Here is a 24816-nt window from a genome sequence, read left to right as displayed (position 1 = left end):
GGTGGGAGGTGGTTCAGTATTGGCTAACAAGGAACAAGTTCACAGTTTGGTTCTCGGGCCGCTGGAGGCAGGGAGGAAGGGGAGTATGCCATGCCCTGGACCCAGCTTGTGCGGCAGCACTGCCCTGCTGAGCAGAGACTTTAGGGAGTTCATTAAGGGAAGTCAGAGACCGGGCAACTGCAGCCACCCCCCAGACATTTCCTAAAGAGGACAGTTGTGTGTGTTTCCAGTTCTAGTAACCGTTTGACTCTCTTGCCTTATTTTAATTTCCATAACCGGTGGCTTCCGAAATGGCTTCGGAAGACAGTTTGCTTTAAATGTGGGCACCTATTCCAAAATGCCCTCGTTGTTTTAGGAATCCGATCCTTCTCCTCCAGGGCTCTTTCGCAGGACTTCTTTTGGACGGGTCCAGAAGGTAGGGTCTTCCCCAGCCGACTCCTGCAGAGGTCACTTTTTGTGCGCGGGTCGTCCCCAGCGTTTGTGAGTAGCATATGCATGTGGCTGTGCTGACTGCACTCGCAGGCTTGTAAATTTTCACCCTGGGAAATTAGCAACAAAGCCCGATCTGTCTCGTGGCTGCTTTGCACTTTCCGAGGGCGGCTGTACTTGACTGAGCTGCAGAACAGGCACACGAGAGCGAGAGCGAGCGAGCGAGCGAGCGAGGGAGGGAGAGAAGGAAAGGAGAGAAGAGGGGAGGGGTGGGGGCGAGAGGTAAATAGTCTTAAATCGGAAGGGAGCTGCTTCTCTGTGGTCTTGACAAGCGCTGCCTGGGCTCCGCCGGCTCAGTAATAACTGAGTGACCTTTTCTTCGGCTGTATTATGTCTGGCTGGGAAGGGATTGCATTTTGCAGCTGAGAGCCGGGGCTTCCTCCAGCTCGGCTCCTCGCGTGCTGCTGGGGTAAGTTGTCTTGAGCCAGGACGGAGAGAGACAGCCTCGGACTGCAGTTGCCTAAAAGGAGGACACCTGTGGCTCACATGCGGTCAACACCATTACTTGGCGGATCCTTGAGGACCTCATTATTTTAAACTTAAAAAATAGAGACTCCCTCCCCCCTCCTTTTTTTTTTTTCAAACAATGCTTCTTTTTGACCTTTCCCAAGGAGAAGCACTACAAAGCAGCCACTGTGCTTTCTGAACGGCCTCCCCCTGTATCGCTTAATTGAGAAGGTAAGTGCAGCAACTGTGTATACACGCGTCGGCTTATTTGTGGTGTGTGTGTGTGTCTGCGGGTGCGCGCGTGCGTGTGCGGATGTGGGTATTTTTTTTTTTTTCTTCCCCAGCCTCTCCTAATGAGGCATAAACTGGGGCTGCAGCCCAGCTCCGCACTGCAACTTTCGCTCGGGCTGCAGCTCTGCTGAGACGGTTTTGTTTAAATCATGTGAGGCTTCATTATTTTTATGATGAGACATGAAATAGATGCAGGCGGAAGATGTGGAGGGAAGGAGGGGAGAGCGGCTGCGGCGCGGAATGTCTCAAGTACGACTCGAGTGGATAATAGTCAAAGTTCAGGATGAGCCGCAGCATTCCCACACCCCTTACTCCCGGGAAGAGAGGGGCAGGGAGAGTTTGGAATCGGGAGAGGTTCGCTCCGGCCTGGCCCTGGGGAAGAGAATTCCGTCCTAGGTGGGCTCCAGACCCCCTGCTGCGTACTTGCTGGGATTCACAGCCCCCTCCCCCCGAGAGTTGAAATCACAGTCTTGCGGTTCTTGGGGACACTTCTGCCTCTCCCCACTTTTCCGTAATAAGAAAAGGTGGTTCCGGCGAGATGGAAAAGTGACTGTTTGCAGGGGGGCTGGGGGTGGGGGGCGCGGTGAGGAGAAGTGGCCACGAGAGACAGGTTCCCTGGAACGAGGTGCCCACGTCCTAACAGGAGGAGATTCAAACTGATGCAGCACATTTTTACGGGGGCTACCCAGATTGCTGTTATGAAATACAAGTCAGATTTATGATCTTTTTCATATTGAACATGATATGCTATGCTAACGCTGCATGTGACAGTTTAATCAAATCCATTTGTTACCACGAAGCTAAAAGGGGCCGCTGGGATTTTAGGATTACGGGCAGAGTTAGGGAAGCATGTGGCTTTGTCATTCGCCATCATTTTGCACACCGCCACACTGCGAGGGGCTCTGTGTGTGCGCTCTGTCTCGTCTGGCCGCCCTCATCCCTTCCCCCACCCCCTGCCGCCACTCCGACCCGCTCCCAAAGTGGCTTCACAATAGTCGGTCCTCGGCGGTGTAGGCTGCGCACCAGGTCCACACTTGAGCTAAATCCAGGAGACCCCCTTCCACTTCTACCTTGGGCTCTGTGCTCAATGCGAAGCTGCTGCAACTCAGGCACGCCTAAGTCAACTCATGCAGAAAAAGGAGAAAAGTTTTGGTAAGGTTACAATCTATCATAGATGCACTTTGCCGGCGCTCGGCACTCTTGACTGCTCAAAAGCTTTCCTGCTCTTCCGCTGCTTTTGTGTCTTTTTTTTTTTTTTAAGATCCGAAATATTATTGTTGTAACTGCTTTGGAAGACTGCTGCTTAAACCAATTAATCTTGCTAGGTGCAACAAATACTGCTACATTCTTTGCAAATCATCCCTGTGTGGCTGCGAAGACACAACCACAAAAGGCTAGAGCATAAACTCCATAAGGGATTCTTTGTTAGGGTGCATGTATGTTTCTTATTTTTTTATTATTATTTTATTATTATTTTTTTTTTTTGCATGTGAGCTGCATCAAAATTGAACTCAGTCTTGCAAATCTCTTGTTGGCCTTTGCCAAGCACCAGCACTTTGCTGCCATGGTAACTGTAATTAAACTGATAAGAGTGGAAAAATGTCAGTATCTCTGAGCCTTGCAGCTGCATTGGAGAAAAAGGGAATCAAATTGGTTCCCAGCTCCATTGCTCCAAAAGGGGAGGGGGTGGTGAAAGGATGGGGAGGGGGTTGGGAGTTGAAGGGGCAGAACAGAGTTAAGCAGCTCCAGCGCCTGAGATCTGGGGACATCTATTTGCATTGTTGTCCCTTAGGGGGCTGCAGCCTGTAGGGATGCTCTGGGCCAGTGAACAGAGAGAAACAAGCTTTTAGGCCCAATCCAGTTCTCCAATCGGGTCTGGGGGCTGGGGAGAGGATGAAGATGGGCAGGAGGAGAGAAAATCTTTTGTTTGGTACCTCTTGGCAATCGAATGGCCATGTTGGCCAAATTCTTTTAATCTGTGTCACTGCTCCCAGCTGCGGAACCTGCATTCCCATTTTAGCATCTTCCTGAGGCACCTCATCTCTGCCAACCCCCTTTATGTATTCCCCCTTCCTGTTCCTTCTCCCAAATTGTTCTCTGTGAATCTTCCGACAGGGACAAAATGTTTTCCGTTCACTATGTGTAGTTAGTCCAAAAATATAAAAGACTGTGTCTAAGTGCTGCAAATCTTTGATTATGATGATTTTTTTTAAGCCCCTGTGTGTTGTGGAGTTGTGGTTACTTTGTTGTGTTAACTACTGAAGCTGAGACCGCGCGGATGAATGGCACAGAACAAGGGAACATAATGGAGGCAATCAACCGTTAGGCCGCCTCACAATGCAATCCAGGCAATTAAAAGCTCACCAGAGTTTAAATGAAATGGTTCTACTTATTTCTGCACACCACACTGCACAGGCTATTATTTATGTCTTTTTTTTAATTATGATTTCCCTTAAACTGTCAAATAACTCAGAATGGCAGGGTCTCAGAGGCAATAAGAATTTCCCTCAGAACAATTTACATGCCAATCTAAAACTAGTTATGAGTCCTGATGTGCTATGAGCAACTTGTGAAATGTTTCTCCGCTTCCGAACGCATAACTCTACCCAGTCGTGTTCTTCTGGATGGTGAGGGGCACGGTGGGGAAGGGGGCTGCTGATGCTTTGTGCCTTTTAGGTACATGGCAACGTGGTGACTACTAAATAGTTCTTTTTCTACAACTGTTAACTTGAAGAGTATTGAAAAGATTTCCTTTTCAAGAGAAAGGTGATGATGTTCTCTAAAAGAAGGTACCAGGATGGAGGGTAAAATATCAAACTCCTTCAAGCCCAAGGCCAAACAGAATGTAAGAGTTTCAAATATTAATTGGCCTCTGAGTGCTAAATTAAAATGTCAACACAACAAAAACATTTTGTGAAGACAAGCAGGGTAGTGTTACTTGTGCCAAATGTTGGTATTCCCTGTCCTGGTTACAAAGCATTTTGAATAAAGATAGCCGTCCTTCTTCACTTGATGGTAGGAACTCAACTGAGGGAAATATATCTTAGCTACAACTAAAAGGGATTTAAAATTTTTCTTTCTAGCTTTGTGATGTAAAATAATAATAATAATAATAATAATAATAGCCTTATAAGTTGGTGAATTCGAATAGCCAGCCATCTCTCGATGTTTTCAGTAATGAGATACAGAATGTCATTTAGTAAATCCAAATTTCCCCCCTCCCCCCAGGTATATGGTTAAGAGGCACTTGGATATGTTCTGTACAGTAATTAATGGGATTTATTCCTTGTGGAACCTTGCTAGAAGACGTTAACTAGTTCTGATCAAAGAAACTTCATTTGTTAGAAGTTCTAGAGAGTGAGATTTAGCAGAGCTATCAAGGGTTATGATTAATCTACACTAGACCCTTAGCTCCTTCAAAGAAAGGGAATAGAAAGCAGGCTACAGGAATACCACCTGCTCTTCTGTACAAATCCAGCTGCTAGTCTGCAGCTTTGACTACCACACTGTGCAGATCATGCAGCAAGAACATCCACCCTTTCTTCCCTGCCCGTCCCTAGTCCATCACTCTACCAGAGAACTTATTTGGTAATGGAAGTTCAACATCAAAACAATATTATGTGCAATCCATGCATTATTTGTACCTAGAAAAGTTATTCAGCTCTGAGGGTACAGTGCCTTGATGTCTCTTATCAATGTGATTAAAAATGAAAAAAGAGTGTGAAGGTAATGGAGGTGAAGCCTTCATAAGGAGGCTTCAGAGGAAACTGAAGAAGGTTTAGCTACTTTGGAGTAGGGAAATACTCCAAGATTATGGCTTGGCATTTCTTTTCTTGGAACTGTTTCAAGTGCATCTACATTTGGCGTTTTGTAGAGTTTGAAACTTTATGTACAGGAGAGGAAGCATACTATAGTAGTGGGATCTCTGGACTGTTAGAAGACCACCAAGTCTAGTGCTTAACCTGTCATTCAGCATCGAGCGAGTCCTTAAACTCTCTTAGGCCTCCGTATCACAATTTGTAAAATGAGGGAGTTAGGAATCGATGATGTCTCGAGTATTTGGTAGTACTTAGAATGAGTTATTGAATAAATATGAAGCTCTGAATAGTTGGTCCAGCTTTTTTTTTTTTTTAAACTGGGTATTTGACACTTAGGAAAGAAGAAACTCAAAGGGGAATAGCCTTTCACTGAAAACATTTCAGTCAAGTTGTAAAAACCACAGAACCCAGCTGGACTCCTTATTTATGATGGAGATGTATCTCTAAAGTATATAAATTTTATATATATGTCTGGTGCCCTATCTATAACATAATATATTTATGTATATATGTTTGTGTAATTTATATGTATTTAGATTTTTCCTTCTGTTGTTTTTTCTTTCCTCTATGAAATTAATAAGTGTGTGTTTATGGTAATAAACCAATCCTGTACTTTCATTTTATATGAAAGCATACAGTATGCAGTCAGGTAATCTGCCATTTATAGAGGCACTGACTCATGTTTGTGAGTATAGATTCATTTGTAAAATTGTAACATAAGGAACAATTTCAAACAGCAAGAACACAGAAGGAAGTATTTGGATGCAAACACACAGTGTAGAATTGGGGAGCTTTCTGGGTGACTGTACTCTGTGTTTAACTATAAACAGCCCCACTGCTAAGTCAGGTTAGTGTCTTCCCATTAGGGTACACTGTCCTTCCACCATCAAGCACAAATCAAGTGAATTTCTAACCAATAAAGAAAAACTCATTTTTGACTCTTATAGACGGTGCATGGACTAGTTTGTTAAATAGCTTCCTTTGAGATTATTACTCACGTTTTCTTCCCAAAGGAACTGCACTATGCAGAGAATGGGGACACTCTAAAATTATTTAATGTTACTTATCTTTGTGTATATGATGTCAACATCATGTCAATGCCAATGTATACTATGTACAACACGAATGCATTATCCCACCCCCACCCCCACTGTCCAGGTGCAACTTTATAAATGATTTAATAAGGACTTTATAATGTTTGAGGCTTTTGTTTCCAAATTTTAGTTTGATTTCAGGATAGCCCCAAAAGGGAAAGTCTAACGCTCCTTGAGAAAAGCAATATTAAATATTAAACTTGTTGGAGGTCTTTTGACATCTTTTGATTCTTTCCTGCAGTCCCAGCTCTCTTTTTTGTTTTTGTCTTCCTTTAGGTATACAAATGCTCTCAGTCCAGCCAGACACCAAGCCGAAAGGTTGTGCTGGCTGCAACCGAAAGATCAAGGACCGGTATCTTCTAAAGGCACTGGACAAATACTGGCATGAAGATTGCCTGAAGTGTGCCTGCTGTGACTGTCGTTTGGGAGAGGTGGGCTCCACCCTGTACACTAAAGCTAATCTTATCCTTTGTCGCAGAGACTATCTGAGGTAGGAATTACCCTTGCACACCAGTGATGACTGGATTCCTTTTAAAATACTTTTGTAAGTGTATTTTTTGGTTTCATTTCCTTACTACCAGCTTCTATTCCTGAAAGACATTGACCTGTCAGCCTTCAAAATGTTGCCAGGTGCCTATTATGCAAATTCTTACTCGAGTAATGGCCAGTAAAACATGATATCGAAAGTGATTCCATTTGGCCTGCCTGGATGCTCATAGTTAGAGATTGGTTATTCCACCGCCCGTATTAAAAGCACCAGTTCATGGCAAGGATGTGGTTGGTAGAAATCAGCATATAAGTGTTTCATTAAACCATACCGACAAGATAGGCTGAGCTTGACACAGAATTGTTCAGCAATCTTCCTGTGTCTCGTTTGTCAGAGAAAGTTCAGTTTGAAATTAACTGGTATTTATTAGCATATTTATTATACAGTTTTGACAACTTTCCCCAAGTGTGAATCTGTGTCCCCACCCTCAGTGGCATTCCAAGTGGTCATCACAAAGATATCACGGAGCATTAGCAGCTTCAGACTTGCCAGTAGCATTATGGAAACTAACACAGTAAAGATCTCCATCATTATAGGGAAATGAAAGCCACTCTAAACATCTGATCAGTTTGAGGACAATGCATATATTCTTGCTTAAAAAACCATGAAGCCCACTATACTTGTTTCCCAGCATTTAGCACTCAATGCGTGAACTTGTATTTAAGAAAAATTATTTTGCTTTTCAGGGAACTTTGTGACTTGATTCAGCTGCAAATTACATATATTAATAAAGTAGGAGCTATCAAATTAGAGAAATGATATATGGCATCATTCGGGTTTTCATATTTGATACAATTAATCATTTTTCTAGTCTGACATTAAGCGATTTATTTTGAATTTTCTCCCTTTATGACACAAAATTTATCAATCAGCCGTAACTCCTTAACCATCTTGGTCATTTTTGGGAAGTGTTTTCTAGGGAATTTGGTGCTTCTCAGTATATAATTCAGTTATTTTTAGTGTGATTTAATCTTTATATATAAAAATGTATCATTTGATTAGTGATAGTTTAAAAGGGTGAATCCAACACTATTTATCAGATTCTACCCCCTGCCCCCCCAACCTTAGGATTGCCTTAGCTGACAGCCTCCTGGCTAATTATGACCACTTGTTACTATCCCTCTGTGTTCCAAGGGCATAAAATACACGCAAGGTGCCAACAATAAGAAGTGACTCCATAGCCAGGATTTCCCTTATTGTGGTGGCACAACTAATCAGAATTAACTTATTCCATGAATTCTCTTAGAACTTCAGTCTTTGAACTTCTTCTTTGAAATAATTTTTTTTCCTCTGCTCATTGTGAATTAGAGCCTCATTTCCACATAAAGCATTCGCATTTTACTTTCAGTGATTTAACAATGCATCCTAGTTTTGCTTTATCTTTACTAACCAATGGTCATGGCTTTTTGACTCTTTTTTTTTTACTTTTACATTTGTTTGCAACTGCAGTGTCTCAAGTGGATTTATGTAACAACAGTTCCAAAACAAGGAGCTTATATAAGTCTGCGCAAAGTTAAGGTGTTCTAGTAAGCAATAAAGATAAAAATTAAGTAAGATTTACAGAAAGTATGTTGAAATAGCCGGATTTTAAAACTTAAAATTTGCCAATGTAATACCTGTATCGTGAGTTAAACTGTTTTACAGTTGTTGATATAATAGCAAGCAGAGAAGGAAACTTAGATTGTGTTATTCTTATGGTAATAAAAATACAATGTTTAACTGCCGTTTGATAGTCTCAAGTAAGTGTTTTGTTTAAAGGGATTTATCAAAATAGTTTTCATATCAAAAGTGCTTACCCTTCTCTAAGATAGATAGATGTTGCTGTTTGTGACATTACTTAGTTGACTTCTGGTAGACTCAAACTTTTCATGTTTGGTGACTTGTTAAAAAAATCATACTCTTTCAAATAAAAACCTTGGTCCTGGTTGCCAGTATATTCATTTCTCAGAGTATAATGTCCTCTTAAGTTGGTCATTACCACATTAATAGCCAGTTGTTATGTTAACAGCCTAAGGATTGTTAACATTTCAAACTAAGTTGTTAACTGCAAGCTTATTCCTTATTTAAACTGAAGGTTTGTTGTATATAATGTGACTTCTTTGGCAAGAAGTAATTCATCAATACTTAAAACTTGCAGAAGCAAAATGGGGAGTTGGTATATGTGTAAAACTGTGTTATGTGTTATAGATTATGCCGCAGATGTGGTATATGGTTTTATGTAAGAAGTATGTATCTCCATGACATCGTGTCCATGTTCAGCAGCATATGTCTTTTACTAGAAATTTAAAATAGTCTAATTCTATATGTCACATAGACAAATACAGTTAGGCAAACTTTATTTACAAATTAATTTCTCTGAATGGTGTAGTCATTCAAAAATGTTTATTGGATGCCTGCTGTGTGAGAGGCATAATTCTAGGTAATAGATGAAATTAACTAAGAAAAAATAAAGGTGTACCTAAAATTGTTACTATCTATTAATTAATTACACAAAACCTGTTAAATGATCAGGGAGTAAGTAGTATTCTGTGGCTGTCTTCTCGAGTTTTGAAAACAATTTTTCTCATTTCCCTTAGTTCACATTTACTTTTGTATTTTGCACAAAGCTTAACCATTTAAATCCTATTCAAAAGTGGTTAGGTTCGGTTTTTTGTTTTTGTTTTGTTTTGTTTTGTTTTGTTTTTGGTGTTTGGATATTATGTGATTTCTTTGAGGCACCAAACAAGCCATAAATAACTTACAGGTTTGTATTTCTCTCTCTAAATCAGTAGGTATCTAAGTAAGAATATGGAAAATGATAAAGAAGAAAATAATTTTGTCTGTACTGGTAAATTGTTGATTGTAGGTATTATCTTGAGTCAGATAACTTTTTCATTTCTAGAGAACAGTGAAATATTTTTTTCCAGTTGTATTTAACTTCCTAATTAACTTCTTCCAAAAAAGAAAACAAACAAAAAAATCAAACACTTGTCATGCTGAACAATGAATCTTGAAGTTATAACATTTTATTTGCATTACTTTGTTTTTTTTTAAGTTCTTTGAATAATAAATACAAGAATTTAAATCATAAGATACTTTCTTAGAGTTATAGGAACTATTATTGTGGTAAATACGATTTCTCTCAGATTTTTCTCTCCTTTGTGGCACAATTAGCTTTAAGAAAAAGAAATATGATCTCACCATTTATATACTGAGTTTCAGAACTCCACAATTCATTTTCCAGAACGGGGCTGGTATAATGTCTTTTATTTCTCTGTAGAATATACAATGTACATATCTGATGAGAGAGAATTTGCCAGTTTGTAGGATTGTTCTCTGCCTTTGGAAACTCATTAGATAAAGGAACAGAAGGATTGACTTTTTAAAACTTCCTCTATTAACATGAGTTCTGACTTAAACTATGAAGTCAATCTGCCCATCAATATTTATACGCCAAGACCTAGAAATCTAGATGTTAAAAAATGTATCCGACACATTCATAACTTTTTCATTTTTAAAATTAAATGTATGACAGATTAGATGGAGGAGCATCTTTATACCTTGAACTAGATAGAGCTCATAACCAACAGAATACCCAAAGTAGATTAATAATTCCTGTATAAAAACAGAAAAGTTTTAGTAATGATGTTTATGGGACTCTTGTCACTGCTAAGCTGTCCATCACCCTTGTCTCATTTTGGAAAATATGAAAAAAAGTAGTGAACGTGTAATCAGAGTTTTAGAATTAAAATCTTGTGGCAAGTATTACAAAGTCAGAATGAGGAGAAATAACAAACTACTTACTTTTCAACTTGGAGGAAGTAAAGAATATCAGAATTTACCTCTCAAGACTTTGGGAAATTTTTGCTTGTGTTTTTTTTTTGTTGTTGTTGTTAAGCCTAAAACTTCTTACTTGTATATTTTAAGCATCAAGTCCCTGTAGGCTGCATCTTGTATGTCTGAATGGTGTCTTACCAGAGAATGTATTCAAAGCTGTTTGCTGTGATGTTATGCCATGGAAGCTGCTTATAGCTCTTCCTATATGAGAAGCTGAAAATGCCTTCTGTAAAATTTAATGTAATTTGCTATTTTTATATCTGGGAATAATGTGTTTAAAATGAAACTGCTGGGAGAGAATGATGCTTCATGTCCCACTATAGCTGCCAATTAACAAAAAGCATTTGAAGGTGTTATGCTGACTATAATTTTACATCCTTTAATAGAATAATAGAACGACTTGCAAATAGAAATTTAAACTTAAATGCCAAATGCCACATAGAGTATTAATCTGGCTATAACTTTATTTCAGAGTAATCAAATCCTGTGCCCTAAATTTTTATATAAAGTTTAATTTATATTTGTGCGTACATAATTACAACCTTAAAAGTAAACACGAACGTGTCAATATAATTTTATCTGACAGTTCATTGCATAGATTTGTTTTATTTGTTGAATAAGGTGTTTATTCTTTTTTTTCCCCCCTTCATTTTCCTCTTTTTAATATTAGGCAGTTGAAAATATCTTCCCCAGAAATCAGTGCATTATTATTATTTGAAAAATCACTTTTTATTGTTTTAAATTCTGAAAATTTAAGCTTTTATAAGGAATGAAACTCCTCCCAAATGAACTTTTTTCCTACAAGCTTCGTTTCAGTTTTTTGACACTTCATTATTATCGTAATTTTTATGATATTTAAATGTCTCACATAATCTTAGTATGATGAAATATTGTAGCATATGAGTCTATTAGACCCCATGCCCTGTTAAAAAATATTGTTTTATTTCTTGTAAATGATCTTACCTTATTTACAACTTTATAAGAAGTTGTAATTTATAAGAAGTTGTATTATTGAATTTTATTTTATTTCAAACATTTTACACTCTATACCATTCAAGGACCAGTACAAATCAGGAGTGATAATTTTATTTGCTACAATATTTTGAGAGAGAGCCCCTCATTTTTGGAAAAATTGGTGGATTTTCTGAGCAACAACTCTGTAGCAATCTCTGTTAAAAATATTTCACATACATATAGAATTTGTCATTTGTAAATTTATCTACGACATCTTTCTGTCCTTGCCCTGTAATGCATCCATTTTCAGTGGGGTATTTAACATAATGAATTATTTTAGTGTTGTGGCTTTTGTTTTGTCTTGTCTTATAGACGACATATTTTCACTGAAAATACCTCCCTCAAGATACCTCCCTCAAGAATATTGAAAATTTGAATATACTTCACGCTGTTTTTATATTTTTATTGTTTTTTTTTAATCTTTTTATAAAGCATGGAATACTTCAGTCAGGATAGTTCTTACCCATAAGATGGATAAGTTAGGCATACCTGACTTAGCAGAAAAATATTCTGTTTCTACAAGTATATTTAGGATTCAATGCATCTGGAAGAACTACATTTGAGAATTGCTAAAATTGCTTATTTTGCACTTTATAAATACACAGAACTCTGGGAAAGAACCTCTATTTTTGGTTGCTCTTAGTGTATATCAAAGTAAGCCAGCATTTCATTTATAAACTCACCATTAACTTCCATTAAGTGACTAATAATAAATGTTAATGTTGTGTTTTGACTGCATACACATAATTTATTAAGGAATCTCATTTGAAAAATATGCTGAAAGTAGTAATTTGGTAAATGGTTTTGATGCCTATATGCACTGCAGAAATGTATTATGTAGTTCAGTTTTTTGCCTCACAGAAAAATTGTATAACCTAAAAGAATTGCACGAACCTCAAGCAGCCATTATACTTTCCTTCATTACACTGTGAAGCATTGAAATCTTATTTTTGCATATGGTTTGGAAACATTTTCTGGTTCTTAGGAGAGTTTCTTCTATTATTCAAAAGTTTTATGCTGGCACCTCATCCTGTCTTCAAAAAAAAATTAGCCAATGTTTCTCACCTTAATCCATATAATAATCGTTAAGGTAGGACAAGATCTTGAAAACAAGGAAAGTAAAAATAAAAACAGCTGTATTCTTTCTATTCAGTTGGCCAGCTATTTTTTAAATGACATTTGCATTAACTGTGTTTCTTCAAAAAGGCATTTTTCTTTCATTTTAATTTTTTATTGGCTTATATAAGCGATTACTCCTACCGATACATGGAATTACCCCTTGCGAGGCATTAAAGGGGTGTGGGTATGTATACGCATGCCACGCATACAGATGGTAGAATCTATATGGCCTTAGAACGAGCATCGGCCTTAGAATGAGCATTAACTTTTCACAATCAACTTTCACCAGATCACCATAGTTTGACAGGCATTAAAATTTGTAAAATTAGATACTCGATGCCAGCTAATTTCTTAGTATTTGTAACTATAACACTGACTTATTCTTACAGGGTGTTCACCATTCTAAAAAGAAAGACAAGTTTTATGATACTATAGAATGCCTAAGTATATTCCCTTGTGATTTTTATCACCCAATTCTGTTTTTCTCAGCGCCGATGGAGTTTGACACTGTCTATTCTGTGTCTGTTTCCACCATCATACCATATTTTTTTAATGATTAACTATTTATTTCCCTTCTCAAGGCATTTATAAGAAATTTAGTTTGAAGCAGAAGCTTACGTTGTCAAGCAAAAAGTGTGGCATTTAGATTTTTATTGTTGACTTTAAAGCAATTTCTTTTGCCTATTAAGACTTTTTGCCCCTTATTATTGATATTAATGGATAACTTTCCTCTAAAGGATTTAGGACGTAAACTTACCCTTTTATTATATTCATCAAGCATATTTACTGTATTCACAACCTGCCCACATCAGTCATTTGTGCATTCACCTGTTCCTTTTTGCTTTCTCCCTATATTACTGAAACATCTTGATAGGTCTTTTTCTTCTCAATAAGATTTTTGTAGTTATGTAAAGATTCCAAGTCTTTTGCTGAATTTTGTTTTCTTTCATAGTGCTAGTTTTTGTGATGCAAAAATCTCTAGCTGTGGACTTTACTAGTTTAAAACAAAATCACACTTGAGATAAATAATCAGCTTGGAATAGTCAGATCCCTGATTTGAAGTTGGAAAATTAACATTAAGCTGCGTGTATTAAGTTAGACTCTAACCAGCATGTGTTGTTATGATTCAATTTAATATTAAAAACTCTCCAACTGGGCTACAGGGAAAATAAAAGACTCTTAGGAATTCAAAGATTATTTGCAGAGGAGTACAACAAAGCCATATTTAAGTAAAATTGTTATTACTAATGCAGTAAAGCATCATCTACATTAAATCCATCCTACTAATAAAAACAGAAAATCAGTTTTAATAAACATAAATATCAAATATGACAAGGACTAGTAAAGGGGAAAGGAACTTCATAAAATGTGCTAACATTGTATAGTAATCTAAATACCACTGAGAAAAAATAAATTCCCAACTCATTTATGATGTGGGATCCCAACAGCCAACTTCATGAGGAAAAAGAAAATTTTAGACTTGCTAGTTTATTCTCATTTCCTAAAACTTTTAGAACAATGCCATGTTTTTATTATAACAGTTCTAACAGATGTGCATACTGGTTTTGAAATTATTTTGTTCTCTTGTTGTTACAACATTTCAAAATATCTTAAGTAATATCCCTTGATAGATGGCTCACATTTTCCCCAAATAAGCAGGCTCAGGGCTGTTACACTTTCAACTACCTATGGCATTAAGCATGATGCTTCTTTTGTATTGATGAACTACTCAATGAAAACGTATTCTGATGAATAGCTTTATATTAGACTGGGTGAGATCAGTGATTAGTTGCCTGTTTGTTTGGATAAATGGGGGAGGGATCAGAGACATGGAAATAGCAGTCTTAACTTTTAACAAAAAATATGAGTATCAGTTTTAGTGGGCAGGTTTATTTGTATTTTCAGGTAAGAAGTCCAGCTATACTGTGAACATAGTTTTAAAGCCTGTAAGTATTGCATGTGAATATCCACGGAGAGATCATTTGTGCTTTGGGAGATACAAAGAAATCAGAAGTTATTCAATTGCATCAAAACTTATGAACTAGTATTATTTTCTGGGGCTATTTATTAGAAAAAAATTTTGTAAAGTTTCTGAGCTATAAGAATCCTTCTTTCTACAGCACATCCTTGCTGAGTGGGTAGTTAATAGAGGTTATATTTATTATTACATGCTTTGCTATCTCTCTAACAGTTAAAAAATGAAACCATTTAGTTACTTAACAAATATTTGAGTGCTAATGCTTCATTCCTATAAATAATGAATGTGGAATATTGTATTTCTAATTGATATTATGTAATATATAAACATAAAGTTATTAATATTTTACTATGTCAATAAAAAGGAATCAGAAATTAGGGAAGAACTTAAGGGCAAATTATTTTTCAAAATTTCTACAACTGGTATAATCACTATTTGTTGTTAAATAACTAAGTAAAACATATAGAGTTTTAGCCTGCCTGTTATTTCTTAAGGAGGCAATATAGAGAATGAGAAGAGGTATACTCAGAAGAGAATGGAAACACTTTTGAGAAAGAGAGGTTATAAATAATATGTAAAAAGTGGACTCTGTAAAAATCCTTTTGATAGCCAATGGTCCTATAACAGAAGCTGAGCTTTGACCTTTGAAGTTATATTTTGGATGCAGAGTAAGATAGAGTTAACTTTGTAACTTCCATGCAACTTGCAATGTTTTCATCTCTTATCACAGATATCGGTACAGTTATCAGAGCTGCAGCTGACACTCCTTGTAAAATGCTTAGCATCATTGGTCCCCATTTTCTCATTCAACATTGTTCTCTATTATACTTTAGGTACTGAACAGAGCTGTAGAATACTGCACTGCATAAAACAGAACTACCGCCCCTCCTTTTAGAGTTTATATTCTAGTTAGGGGAAGCAGATAATTGACAGAATAAACATCGAGTACATTCAGAGATGATGAATACTACAGAAAAATGGAGCAGTATAAGAAGTTTGCAGAATTTGTATTGTGTGTGTTTGAGTATGAGAGAGAGGGAGGAGGAGGAGGAGGAAGAGGGAGGCAAGGAGGGAGGAAGGAGGAAAGGATTTGAAAAATTAAATAGGCTAGACAGGGACAGCCTTGTTGAGATGGTGGCTTGAGCAAAGACCTAAAAAGGTGAAGGTGAAGGTGAAGGAGCTTGCCTTGGGATTGGAGAGGACGGACATTCCAAGCATAGGGATCAGCCCATACAGTGTCCTTGCAATGGAAGCTTTTTTGATGTGTTTGAGGAACATCAAGGATGTTAGTATAGTTGGGATGAATAAAAGCAGAAGAGACAAGGATTAGAAGCAACCATTATGTTGCCCTATGGTATTCCCTGTTGCTCTTACAACCAAGAATGCCCCTTTACTTTTCTAAATGTTCCTTAAGGAATTGATATTACTCCTGTCTGAGAACTGCTAGGAAGCTTATTCAGATAGGCTGTTACAGGCTGAGTTCCATTTGGGATTACAGAACCCATCGGGACAACTTCTACATTGTAGTATTTCAAGGTGAAATACAAAGGGATGCCCATATTGATGAGCTAGGGCTGCTGACTCTGCATGTGTGAGTATAGCACCGTGGCCCAAGGTGTTGTTAAGCTCTGTCCTAATCACAGCATAATTGATATTTTTTGAATCCTGGGGTAATAAAAATTGCAAAGATGGGGAGTTTTCAACAGCTCTCCAAAGGGTGATTTTTTTCATTATTTTTAAAGTCAAGCCAAGTCTTATTAAATTTTTTCTAGTATAAAATATTTAAAATAACATATTTACTGTAATTATCATAAATGTTTCCAAATTCAGCATTGAAAGAAAATGCATCAAAATCATATTGTTATTTAAAACAACTTATTTGGGGCTCCCTGGTGGCTCAGTCAGTTAAGCATGTGACTCTTGATTTTGGCTCAGGTCATGATCTCACAGTACATGGGATCCAGCCCTATGTTGGGCTCTGTGCTGACAGTGTGGAGCTTGCTTGGGATTCTCTCTCTCCCTCTCTCTCTCTGCCCCTCCCCTGCTCTCACATGCATGTGCTCTCTCTCTCTCTCTCTCTCTCTCTCTCTCTCTCAAAATAAATAAATAAAAACTTTAAAAAAATAAAACAACTTAATTTAATTCTTTCAATGTTTATTTTTGGGACAGAGACAGAGCATGAACAGGGGAGGGGCAGAGAGAGAGGGAGACACAGAATCGGAAACAGGCTCCAGGCTCTGAGCCATCAGCCCAGAGCCCGACGCGGGGCTCGAACTCACGGACCGCGAGATCGTGACCTGGCTGAAGTCGGACGCTTAACCGACTGCGCCACCCAGGCGCCCCAACTTAATTTAATTCTTGATGAGATGGGGCAAATGTTACCTAACCGCTCTGTTTATACTCCTGTTTCACATTTGTAAACTAACCCCAGTTCACTAATTGTAGTTTCACATCAAGAAGAGCTAAGGATTAATCTTCAAAACTAAAAGATTAATATGCATTTCTATTTGTGAGAGTGGGATTTGTATGTACAAACCGGCTTTGCTTTTAAAAATGAAAAAAAATAGCTTTAAACTTTAAATACAAATCGAAGTACTTCAGCCTGTATTTACATTTACAAAATGGGCTGGGATGCAGCCTGGGTATTGGCCTAGAAGCTGTGCTAATGTGCCTTGAATCTTACTTACAAAGAGGTACAGCATGAATGGGTGAGCTTTCAAAACAGTGGCCAAACCATCCATGCTTCCTCACAAAATCTAAAATGTACTTTTCAGAAAGCGAGAGAAGGTGGTGGCCAAGTGGCTTTACGAGTTTTTTTTTTCTTTTTTCTTTTTTTGGTTTTAAACTTTGACATTTTTTTTTAATATTTAGATTTAGATTTTTTTACATTTAGATTCAAGTTAGTTAACATACAGTATCATGTTGGTTTCAGGAGTAGAATTTAGTGATTCATCACGTACCTACAACACCAGTGCTCATCCCAGCAAGTGCCCTCCTTAATGCCCATCACACACATTTAGCCCATCCCCCACCCACCTCCCCTCCACCAACCCTCAGTTCTCTATATTTAAGTCTCTTATGGTTTGTCTCCGTGTCTGTTTGTATCTTATTTTTCCTTCCCTTCCCCGATGTACATCTGTTTTGTTTCTTAAATTTCACATATGAGTGAAATCATATATTTGTCTTTCCTCTGATTGACTTACTTTGCTTTGCATAGTATGCTCTAGTCCCATCTGGCTTTACAGGTCTTAAGTCCTACCATCACCTCATACATCCTTAGTGCTACTTTTTGTTACAATTTCTAGCAGCCCTCCTTTTTTTGGGGGGTGGGGCAGATGGGGCATCTGTAGTAACTGCCATCTTGTCCTGGTTGAGTTAAAGACCTGTTTTCCTAATCATTTTGTGATTCTCACCTACCAAAGTGCATCAATTTGAGCTTGATTTTAAGGAAAAGTTGCTTGATCTTGACCGAACAGTTTGCTTGGTATTTAAATAATGTTGTTAATAGTAGTTATTAAACTAACAATCCTTTGCAATAGGGATCACTTGCTTATTTGGCTCAAGTTCTTAAATGACTTGTGTTCTTGATTAATGGTAGATTTCTACACTGACTTGAGAAAAAGTTAATAGATTTTAAGTTGAAAAAAATATTTTGTTTATTTTCCTTGGAGGATTTATCTACTGGAGGATAAACAGAGACTTTCGTTTCAACACAACTCAGTTTTTTACAGTGATTCTAGTCACAAGCTTATCCTACATTCATTTTAACACAGACAGTGTATTTGAAATCATTTTACTGTGTATTTCTTATTTCTTATTGTTCTACCACATTGGGTATTGCCCCTTCCTCACCAACTATCACTAATAGCAAATCAGTGACCTATTCCTAGTAGGATGCATTCATCTGCTGGCTTTTACCTTCTGTATCGCTTTATAAAAAGATACAAGCCACACTAGTTCTTGTTAATTCCCTAAGCATCTCCCAAGCTAAGTGAGGCTAGATCTAATCCTTAGAGTTTTAGAGGCATGTCAAGTAGTATAATGGTGAGGAGTCCAGATTTGAAATCCACCCTGTTCCTGCTACATCCCAGCTGTATATTCCTAGGCAAGTTACTCAACCTCTCCAAGCCTCAGTTTATTCAGTTGTAACTAGGAGCAAGAGACCCATTCATAGAATTGTCAGGGACAATTGTCCCTGACCTAGAATTGTCAGGTGTCAATGAAATACCATAGGGAAAGACTTGAACACACTGATGGATCCTCCAATGTGAGTTTCTGTTGTTATAAAGAAAAAAAGAATGGCACTGAGTTATGAAGATAAGATAGTTGGAAAATTAAACATAAGGAGAAGGTTAAAGAAATAGATTGAGATATGTTGTTTAAGAATGATTAATAATCAAGAATATGAAAAGTGACTACTATTATAAGATCTTTTACCAAGTTTTCGTTTACAAAGGAGATAGTTGAAGAAATACCTAAATCCCATATGCACCTGAAAGCCATATAAGAAAAAATATTCCATGGTGGACATTATTAGAATTTGTTAAATTAAGATTAACAAAGCCTTCTGAAATATCTTCTACGCCCACACTCCACATTTTAGCCTGTGAAAATTCTGTGGCCCTTGTAAAGCATTTTATTTAATATCTCATAGGGAAGAATTATATATAAAATTTCAGCTTGCTTTAAGTTTCCTTTGTAGTCTTTAAAAAAAATTTTTTTAATGTGTATTTATTTTTAGGAGGGGGGAGGGACAGAGAGAGAAGGAGACAGAGGATCTGAAGTGGGCTCATGCTGACAGCAGAGAGTCTGATGCAGGGTTCAAACTCACAAACCAGGAGATCATGACCTGAGCTGAAGTCCGATGCTTAACCAACTGAGCCACCCAGGTTTCCTTCATAGTCTTGATTTTTGCATCCTTTTCCTCAGGTGGCAAGGACAATTGAATGCCAGTATCTTTTTTCTGATGTTCTTTTTCACAGTGTTCCCTAAACATTTTGATTATGTCCCTTTATTCCTAAAGAAGTTTAAGTATATACCTTTAAATATATATTTATAAATCTTAAATACTCCATTGCACATTTTTTAAAGTAGAAAAACTATGTTAAAGGGTACGATATACATACAATAAATAGAAACTGAAATGCTGATCATTGTTTAAGCGTCCCTGGGCTTTATGCACCCCCATTTTGGAGAGCACTGTTATTTCTTAAAAGCTTTTTAAGCTCCTTTGAAAGTAGTTTGGTAGTGATACTTCTGACTAAGTGGGGGGGAGTCTGGATACGTGGGGAAAGAGTTGTAAAAGAAAGATGTAATAGTTGTTTGAAAGAGGAGGACTCTGTAAGCATGAGCTAATATGCCTTGCTTTGTTCTTTTAATATGAAATCAAGGTTTTCTTTCATGAGAAATGTGGCAAGGCAGTGGGCTCCTTCTAATGCTGTACTGTAGCCACCGGCAATATTAATATGAGGCTGGGTTCATCCCCTCTCCCCCCGCACTCCCCTATTCAGGACACAGTGAGATTTTAGACAGATAAATGCTAAGAGAACCCTGTGTACCAAAAGCAGTGTTTACTGCATGTAATACATATCATTGTTTGTCTCCTGTAGTGAAAAATACTTGTGTCGTGCTGTTAAAATGCACTCTTGACAGACCAGTGCTTGCTATTATAGGGTCCATTGCTTAAAAAAATGATACACTGACAGAAATACAATTTAAGAAAATTTAACACCAAGGGTAGTCAACCATGTAGGCTACTATTAAGGGGCCAAAACTCAAGGCCAGGGGTTTATTTAAAAAAGAGGCACAGTTTATTTGCTGGTAGTAGGCAAAGTTAAAAGAAAAAAAAAATCGAACTTGAATTCCTTGCTCTCTAGTCTGTAGAAAATTAATGAAAGCAACAGTTCAATAAGATTTTATTGCAGAAATGTTTAAGTGAAACATTTTAAGAATGCTTTGGAATTTTTAAACAGTTACTTACCATTTAGAAAGCTGTAACACTATGATGCGTAACAAATTGTTAGCATTGGATCCTAGGCACACCCAGTGATTTTCTTAAAATGTGTAGTCAGAGCTGGTTAATCTGAATCACTGTGTTCATTTCATTTTTGTGTGTGCAGCTTATAAATATATTTGAGATTGACAGGTCAGCAGCACCCACAATTACAACTTAAAATGTATGCTCTTGTCTAGGTACTGTTATGGGCATAGTTTGGTGGTTAAATGCATTGGATTTGTAACAAGGCCTTTTGAGAAGGAAAATAAACAAATAGGAGATGGGATGAAATATGTTGAATTTCAGAAGAATGCGAAATGTTCTAGTGAATAAACTACTACTGAGTGATGATAAAGCATGTGTTTTTTAAGCTATCACATGGCTCTATTATTAGGGGAGAAAATTCCATGAATTTAGATGAGATGTATTATCTAATTTTACCATTTTAAAAAGAAATCTGCCATCCAGTAATATTTGATGCCAACTGTGTACAGATTACATGTTCCTTGGGGAGGAAGGTTACAAAAGTAATGCAATAAATAATCTGAGCTTCAAGGAGCTTAACTTGGGTATCAGAGAAATAGAAAAGCATTTTCCACTGCTATGGAGAATCAAAGATGTGTATCTTGCATTCTGTACCTTGATGGTATAGTCTTCGGGCCATGCCTAGGATTGGGCCTTGGGAGGCACTTGGGCTTTCCAAGAAAGGATGTCCAAAGATGAAATACAGTGTCTTTGCAGATCTCCTCCAGAATTCAGTTGGCCTGAATCTGAAATATTATACAACAGATTTTTTTTTTTTTCTGTGAACACGGAGGGTAACGACTGTTGTGAAATTTGTCCAGACACATTGTGCAGGGCCTCTGTGACTCAGCTGTTGGAGAAAACCCAGACATGCTTGCTGAGGAAGACTGGGATCCTTGGCTCTCTTTGCCACAGTCATGCAATGACTCTCTGTGCATGTGCTTTAGTTACGTTTCTTAAATTCCATAGGTAGACTTTCTTATATCATGCTACCTCCACACCCTGTGTTCTTACTAGAAATGCTTCTTTAAAATTCTCATTTCTTAAATTATCTGAAGAAAATAGTATTTATGTTAGATTACCCGAAAAACTGGATGGTAAGCTCTTCCTTCCGATAGTTTTAAATATATCCTTTGGGTTATTTCAGAGAGCTATGCACTTGACCTTGACGCCTCAAAATTTTTCACAGGATTGTACATCAGGATTTTGCCATTATCCTGTGTTGAAGAGTATTTTAATAAACAGCCGCAAAATTTTCAGTGTCTTAGGGACACTCTGGTGGGTTTTGTTTACTGTATCACACAATGTCCTGCAGACTCACTGTTGAAATTTCTCACCATCTTAGAGTAAGAAAAGTTCCTGGGACTCTAACTGATTCAATGGTGTTTTTCTTGGGCCTTGTGAATGTTTACATTTTCCCTCTTTTCTTTGTCTTCTAGGAAGCTCAAATCCAAACTTACTTTCTAACAACTGTCCTCAACTGCGTGATATGTTAATGTATTCTCCAGACTTTTGTATCCTCTCACAGTGTTTTTTTTTATGATATCTGGAGCTATTTATTTCATGGGAGGATGCTTTTTGACATCGCTTAAATGAAATAGTTTCAGTAATTGGAAGGGGGGAAACTACTGTGGAGAAATCACTGGTCTGTGAGGTGGGAGGCAGCCTCTCCTGAGAAAAGAACTCTTTTGCCTCTTCTCGAACCTCATGGCCATTATAATTTCCCTGAGATTGAACAAGATATTTTCTGGAACCCTCACTGTGCCAGAGTTAAGATATTGGGGGCCATCTACTTCTAAACAGGCCCTGAAATTCAACCCTATAGTTATTCATCACCAAGTGCAAGGTAGATCCATTACCACTACCCTGTCAGCCGCCAATGTTAATTCTAATCCTCTGATTTCTGTTCTTTTCCTCATTTGCTGGATATATCTTACCATTACCTTGATTCAACATTTTTCTGCTGAGTCCTCTGAAAACTTCATGTCACCATCAATAATCTTTGCTATGTCCACAATCTTTAGCAAGATGCTCTTTTCCATCAAAGCATTGTCTTAACTGGATTCATCCATTGCTTTAACTGAAACCTGCCTCTCCTTTAGGGGAGGAGTTTTCCTTTTAGCTGCCAGTAGGGCACAGTACTACTTACTCTTTGAAATCTCATACTTCAGGAAGCCGAGAGGGAAGAGCTGGCATTATCTTGGATACACACGACCATCTCCACTCATTAGTAAAAATGCATCCTCCTATAAAATTCATACAGTCTGGTTACACTACCTGTTGCCCTTTCTTTTCTCACTCCTGTCATTTCTCTCTTGCCATAATTTGGGGAGGTTGTAATCTCCCCATCTGAAACCTAGCCCTTAACTTGTTGAACCTCCTTAACCCTACTGCTGAACATCATCCCTCCATTCCCAGGATCACAGCTTCTTGTCCTTAAAAATATTCCATCTCGGGAATCCTAAATGCCGGAATTTTGTCTTATCTCACTTGCAGTAAAACTGCTTTTTAATTTCAGACATTCAGATCTTCTAGTATGTCTCTTTTCTCCTGATTTAGTCAAATCTATCAGATTTTCTGACCCTTCCCTGCCCAGCATTGAACCCCATTGTTGATCATTTGAACCTCCTTTCCATCCTCTTCTACCATGCCTAGCTCTCATCTAGCAACTTGGCATTGGTATAGCACTTTTGTTTTCCATTCCTATAGCGTGGCTGAGCATTGCTGGAAACAAATAGAATACAGATTGATGCTCCCATGAGTAATTCTAACCAGGCCTCTAGTGATGAGTCATTTATTTGTCCTTGGCTACCACCCTTACCCATGACCTTCTAAAGCCCTGCTGAACATTCACAGCTCCCCTTAAGGCCCTTTCTCTGGACAAGTGTCCTGTCTCCTTGTTCTCAGCAGGTGCCATTGCCTCCTTCAAAATTAAAACTATAAGACTTGAAATGAATCAGTTTTTTGCCACTATTTACATTTTGTCTACTTTTCCACTTATTTTTAAATTGTTTTATCTCGTCTTTGTGGATGAGGTGTCCTTGTTTCTTTTAAGGCCAACCCAATGGCTTTGGGCTCCATTCCCTTCAATATCCTGTGGGTCTTCTTTTTATGAAGTATCTCCTTTTTCTTAGGTATCTTTAGTATCTTCTAGAAAGTCTTAACACTTGATATGTAAATATACTGTAGATTTTCCCAGTCTGAAAAAAAAAAATCTTTCTCCCAAATATATGTTGGTATTGTCCAATTCATTTATTGTCCATAATTGTTAAAAGTATAATCAACCCTCATCATCTAAACTTCCTCAACCTCAACTGTGTGTCATCCACTTGTGATCTGGCTTCTACCTTTACTGAAATTTCTCTCCCTGATATCTAATTGCTAAAACCAATGGATATTATCTCAAGGATCATTGTATATTTTCTTTCCTCCTTTAATAGTGTCGATCACTCATTTTTAAAAGCTTTCTACTATCTGGCATGCCATGAGCCTACACAGTTCAGATTTTTTCTGGGTGTCTCATCTCTATCGGACGCTTAAAAGAGTGAAGGAAGACTGATCTTATTGAGGTATAACTTCTCTTTTCCAGGAGATATCTGTCTGCATGGTTTTAATTCCTGCTCATAATGTGCTGGTTGTTAAATCTCTACCTACATTCCGTTACACCCCACCAAGCCTCAGCCTTGTATATCTAGCAACTTACTTGGCCTCTGCAGTTGAACGTTCCATAGGAAAATCAAGCTCAGAATATCTAAAACCAACTTACACAAAATTAAAATAATGCTAATATAGTGCCTTAACCTGATTAAGAGAATATTAAAATATATGGCAAGTAACTTTACCTATGATTACAGATTTGAAAACTTGGAAGGTATTAGCAACTAGTCTGTCAATGTACAACATGAATAATACACTAGGAACAGGTAAGATTATTTCTAGAATGCAAGGAATGAACACTAGGACATGGTTCAACCCAATTCATTACAAACTAAAACCTGCTTCATTACAAACCAATAAATCCAATTCATATTATCAAACTAAAAGGCAAACAGCAAGGCTGTAACAACATGTGACAAAAAGGCAATGGACAAAATGCAGCACCATTCTAACTTCCAGCTAAAGAGAAATAGGAGGAAACCAGTTAAATAAATTCAGAATATTTGCTGAAACCTACTAGCAAGCAC

The 24816-nt window shown here is 37.6% G+C and overlaps 1 protein-coding gene across 1 annotated transcript in view; it reads left to right on the top strand.

Annotated features, from left to right (window-relative positions):
* The first annotated feature begins 269 nt into the window (after positions 1-269).
* LMO3 (LIM domain only 3) overlaps positions 270-24816 on the top strand; it is a 56495-nt gene continuing 31948 nt past the window's right edge. Inside the window, exons 1-3 of the mRNA XM_047067228.1 lie at positions 270-415; positions 1101-1167; positions 6416-6629. Of these exons, the coding sequence (XP_046923184.1) occupies positions 6424-6629 (206 nt within the window). The 5' untranslated portion in view covers positions 270-415; positions 1101-1167; positions 6416-6423. The remainder of the gene's footprint in view (positions 416-1100; positions 1168-6415; positions 6630-24816) is intronic.

The sequence above is a fragment of the Lynx rufus genome, unplaced genomic scaffold, assembly GCF_022079265.1.
Source record: "Lynx rufus isolate CCGP_SWC_20201006 ecotype Redwood Valley unplaced genomic scaffold, mLynRuf1.p SCAF_7, whole genome shotgun sequence".
Taxonomy (NCBI): domain Eukaryota; kingdom Metazoa; phylum Chordata; class Mammalia; order Carnivora; family Felidae; genus Lynx; species Lynx rufus.
This window is presented reverse-complemented; position numbering and strand designations above follow the sequence as displayed.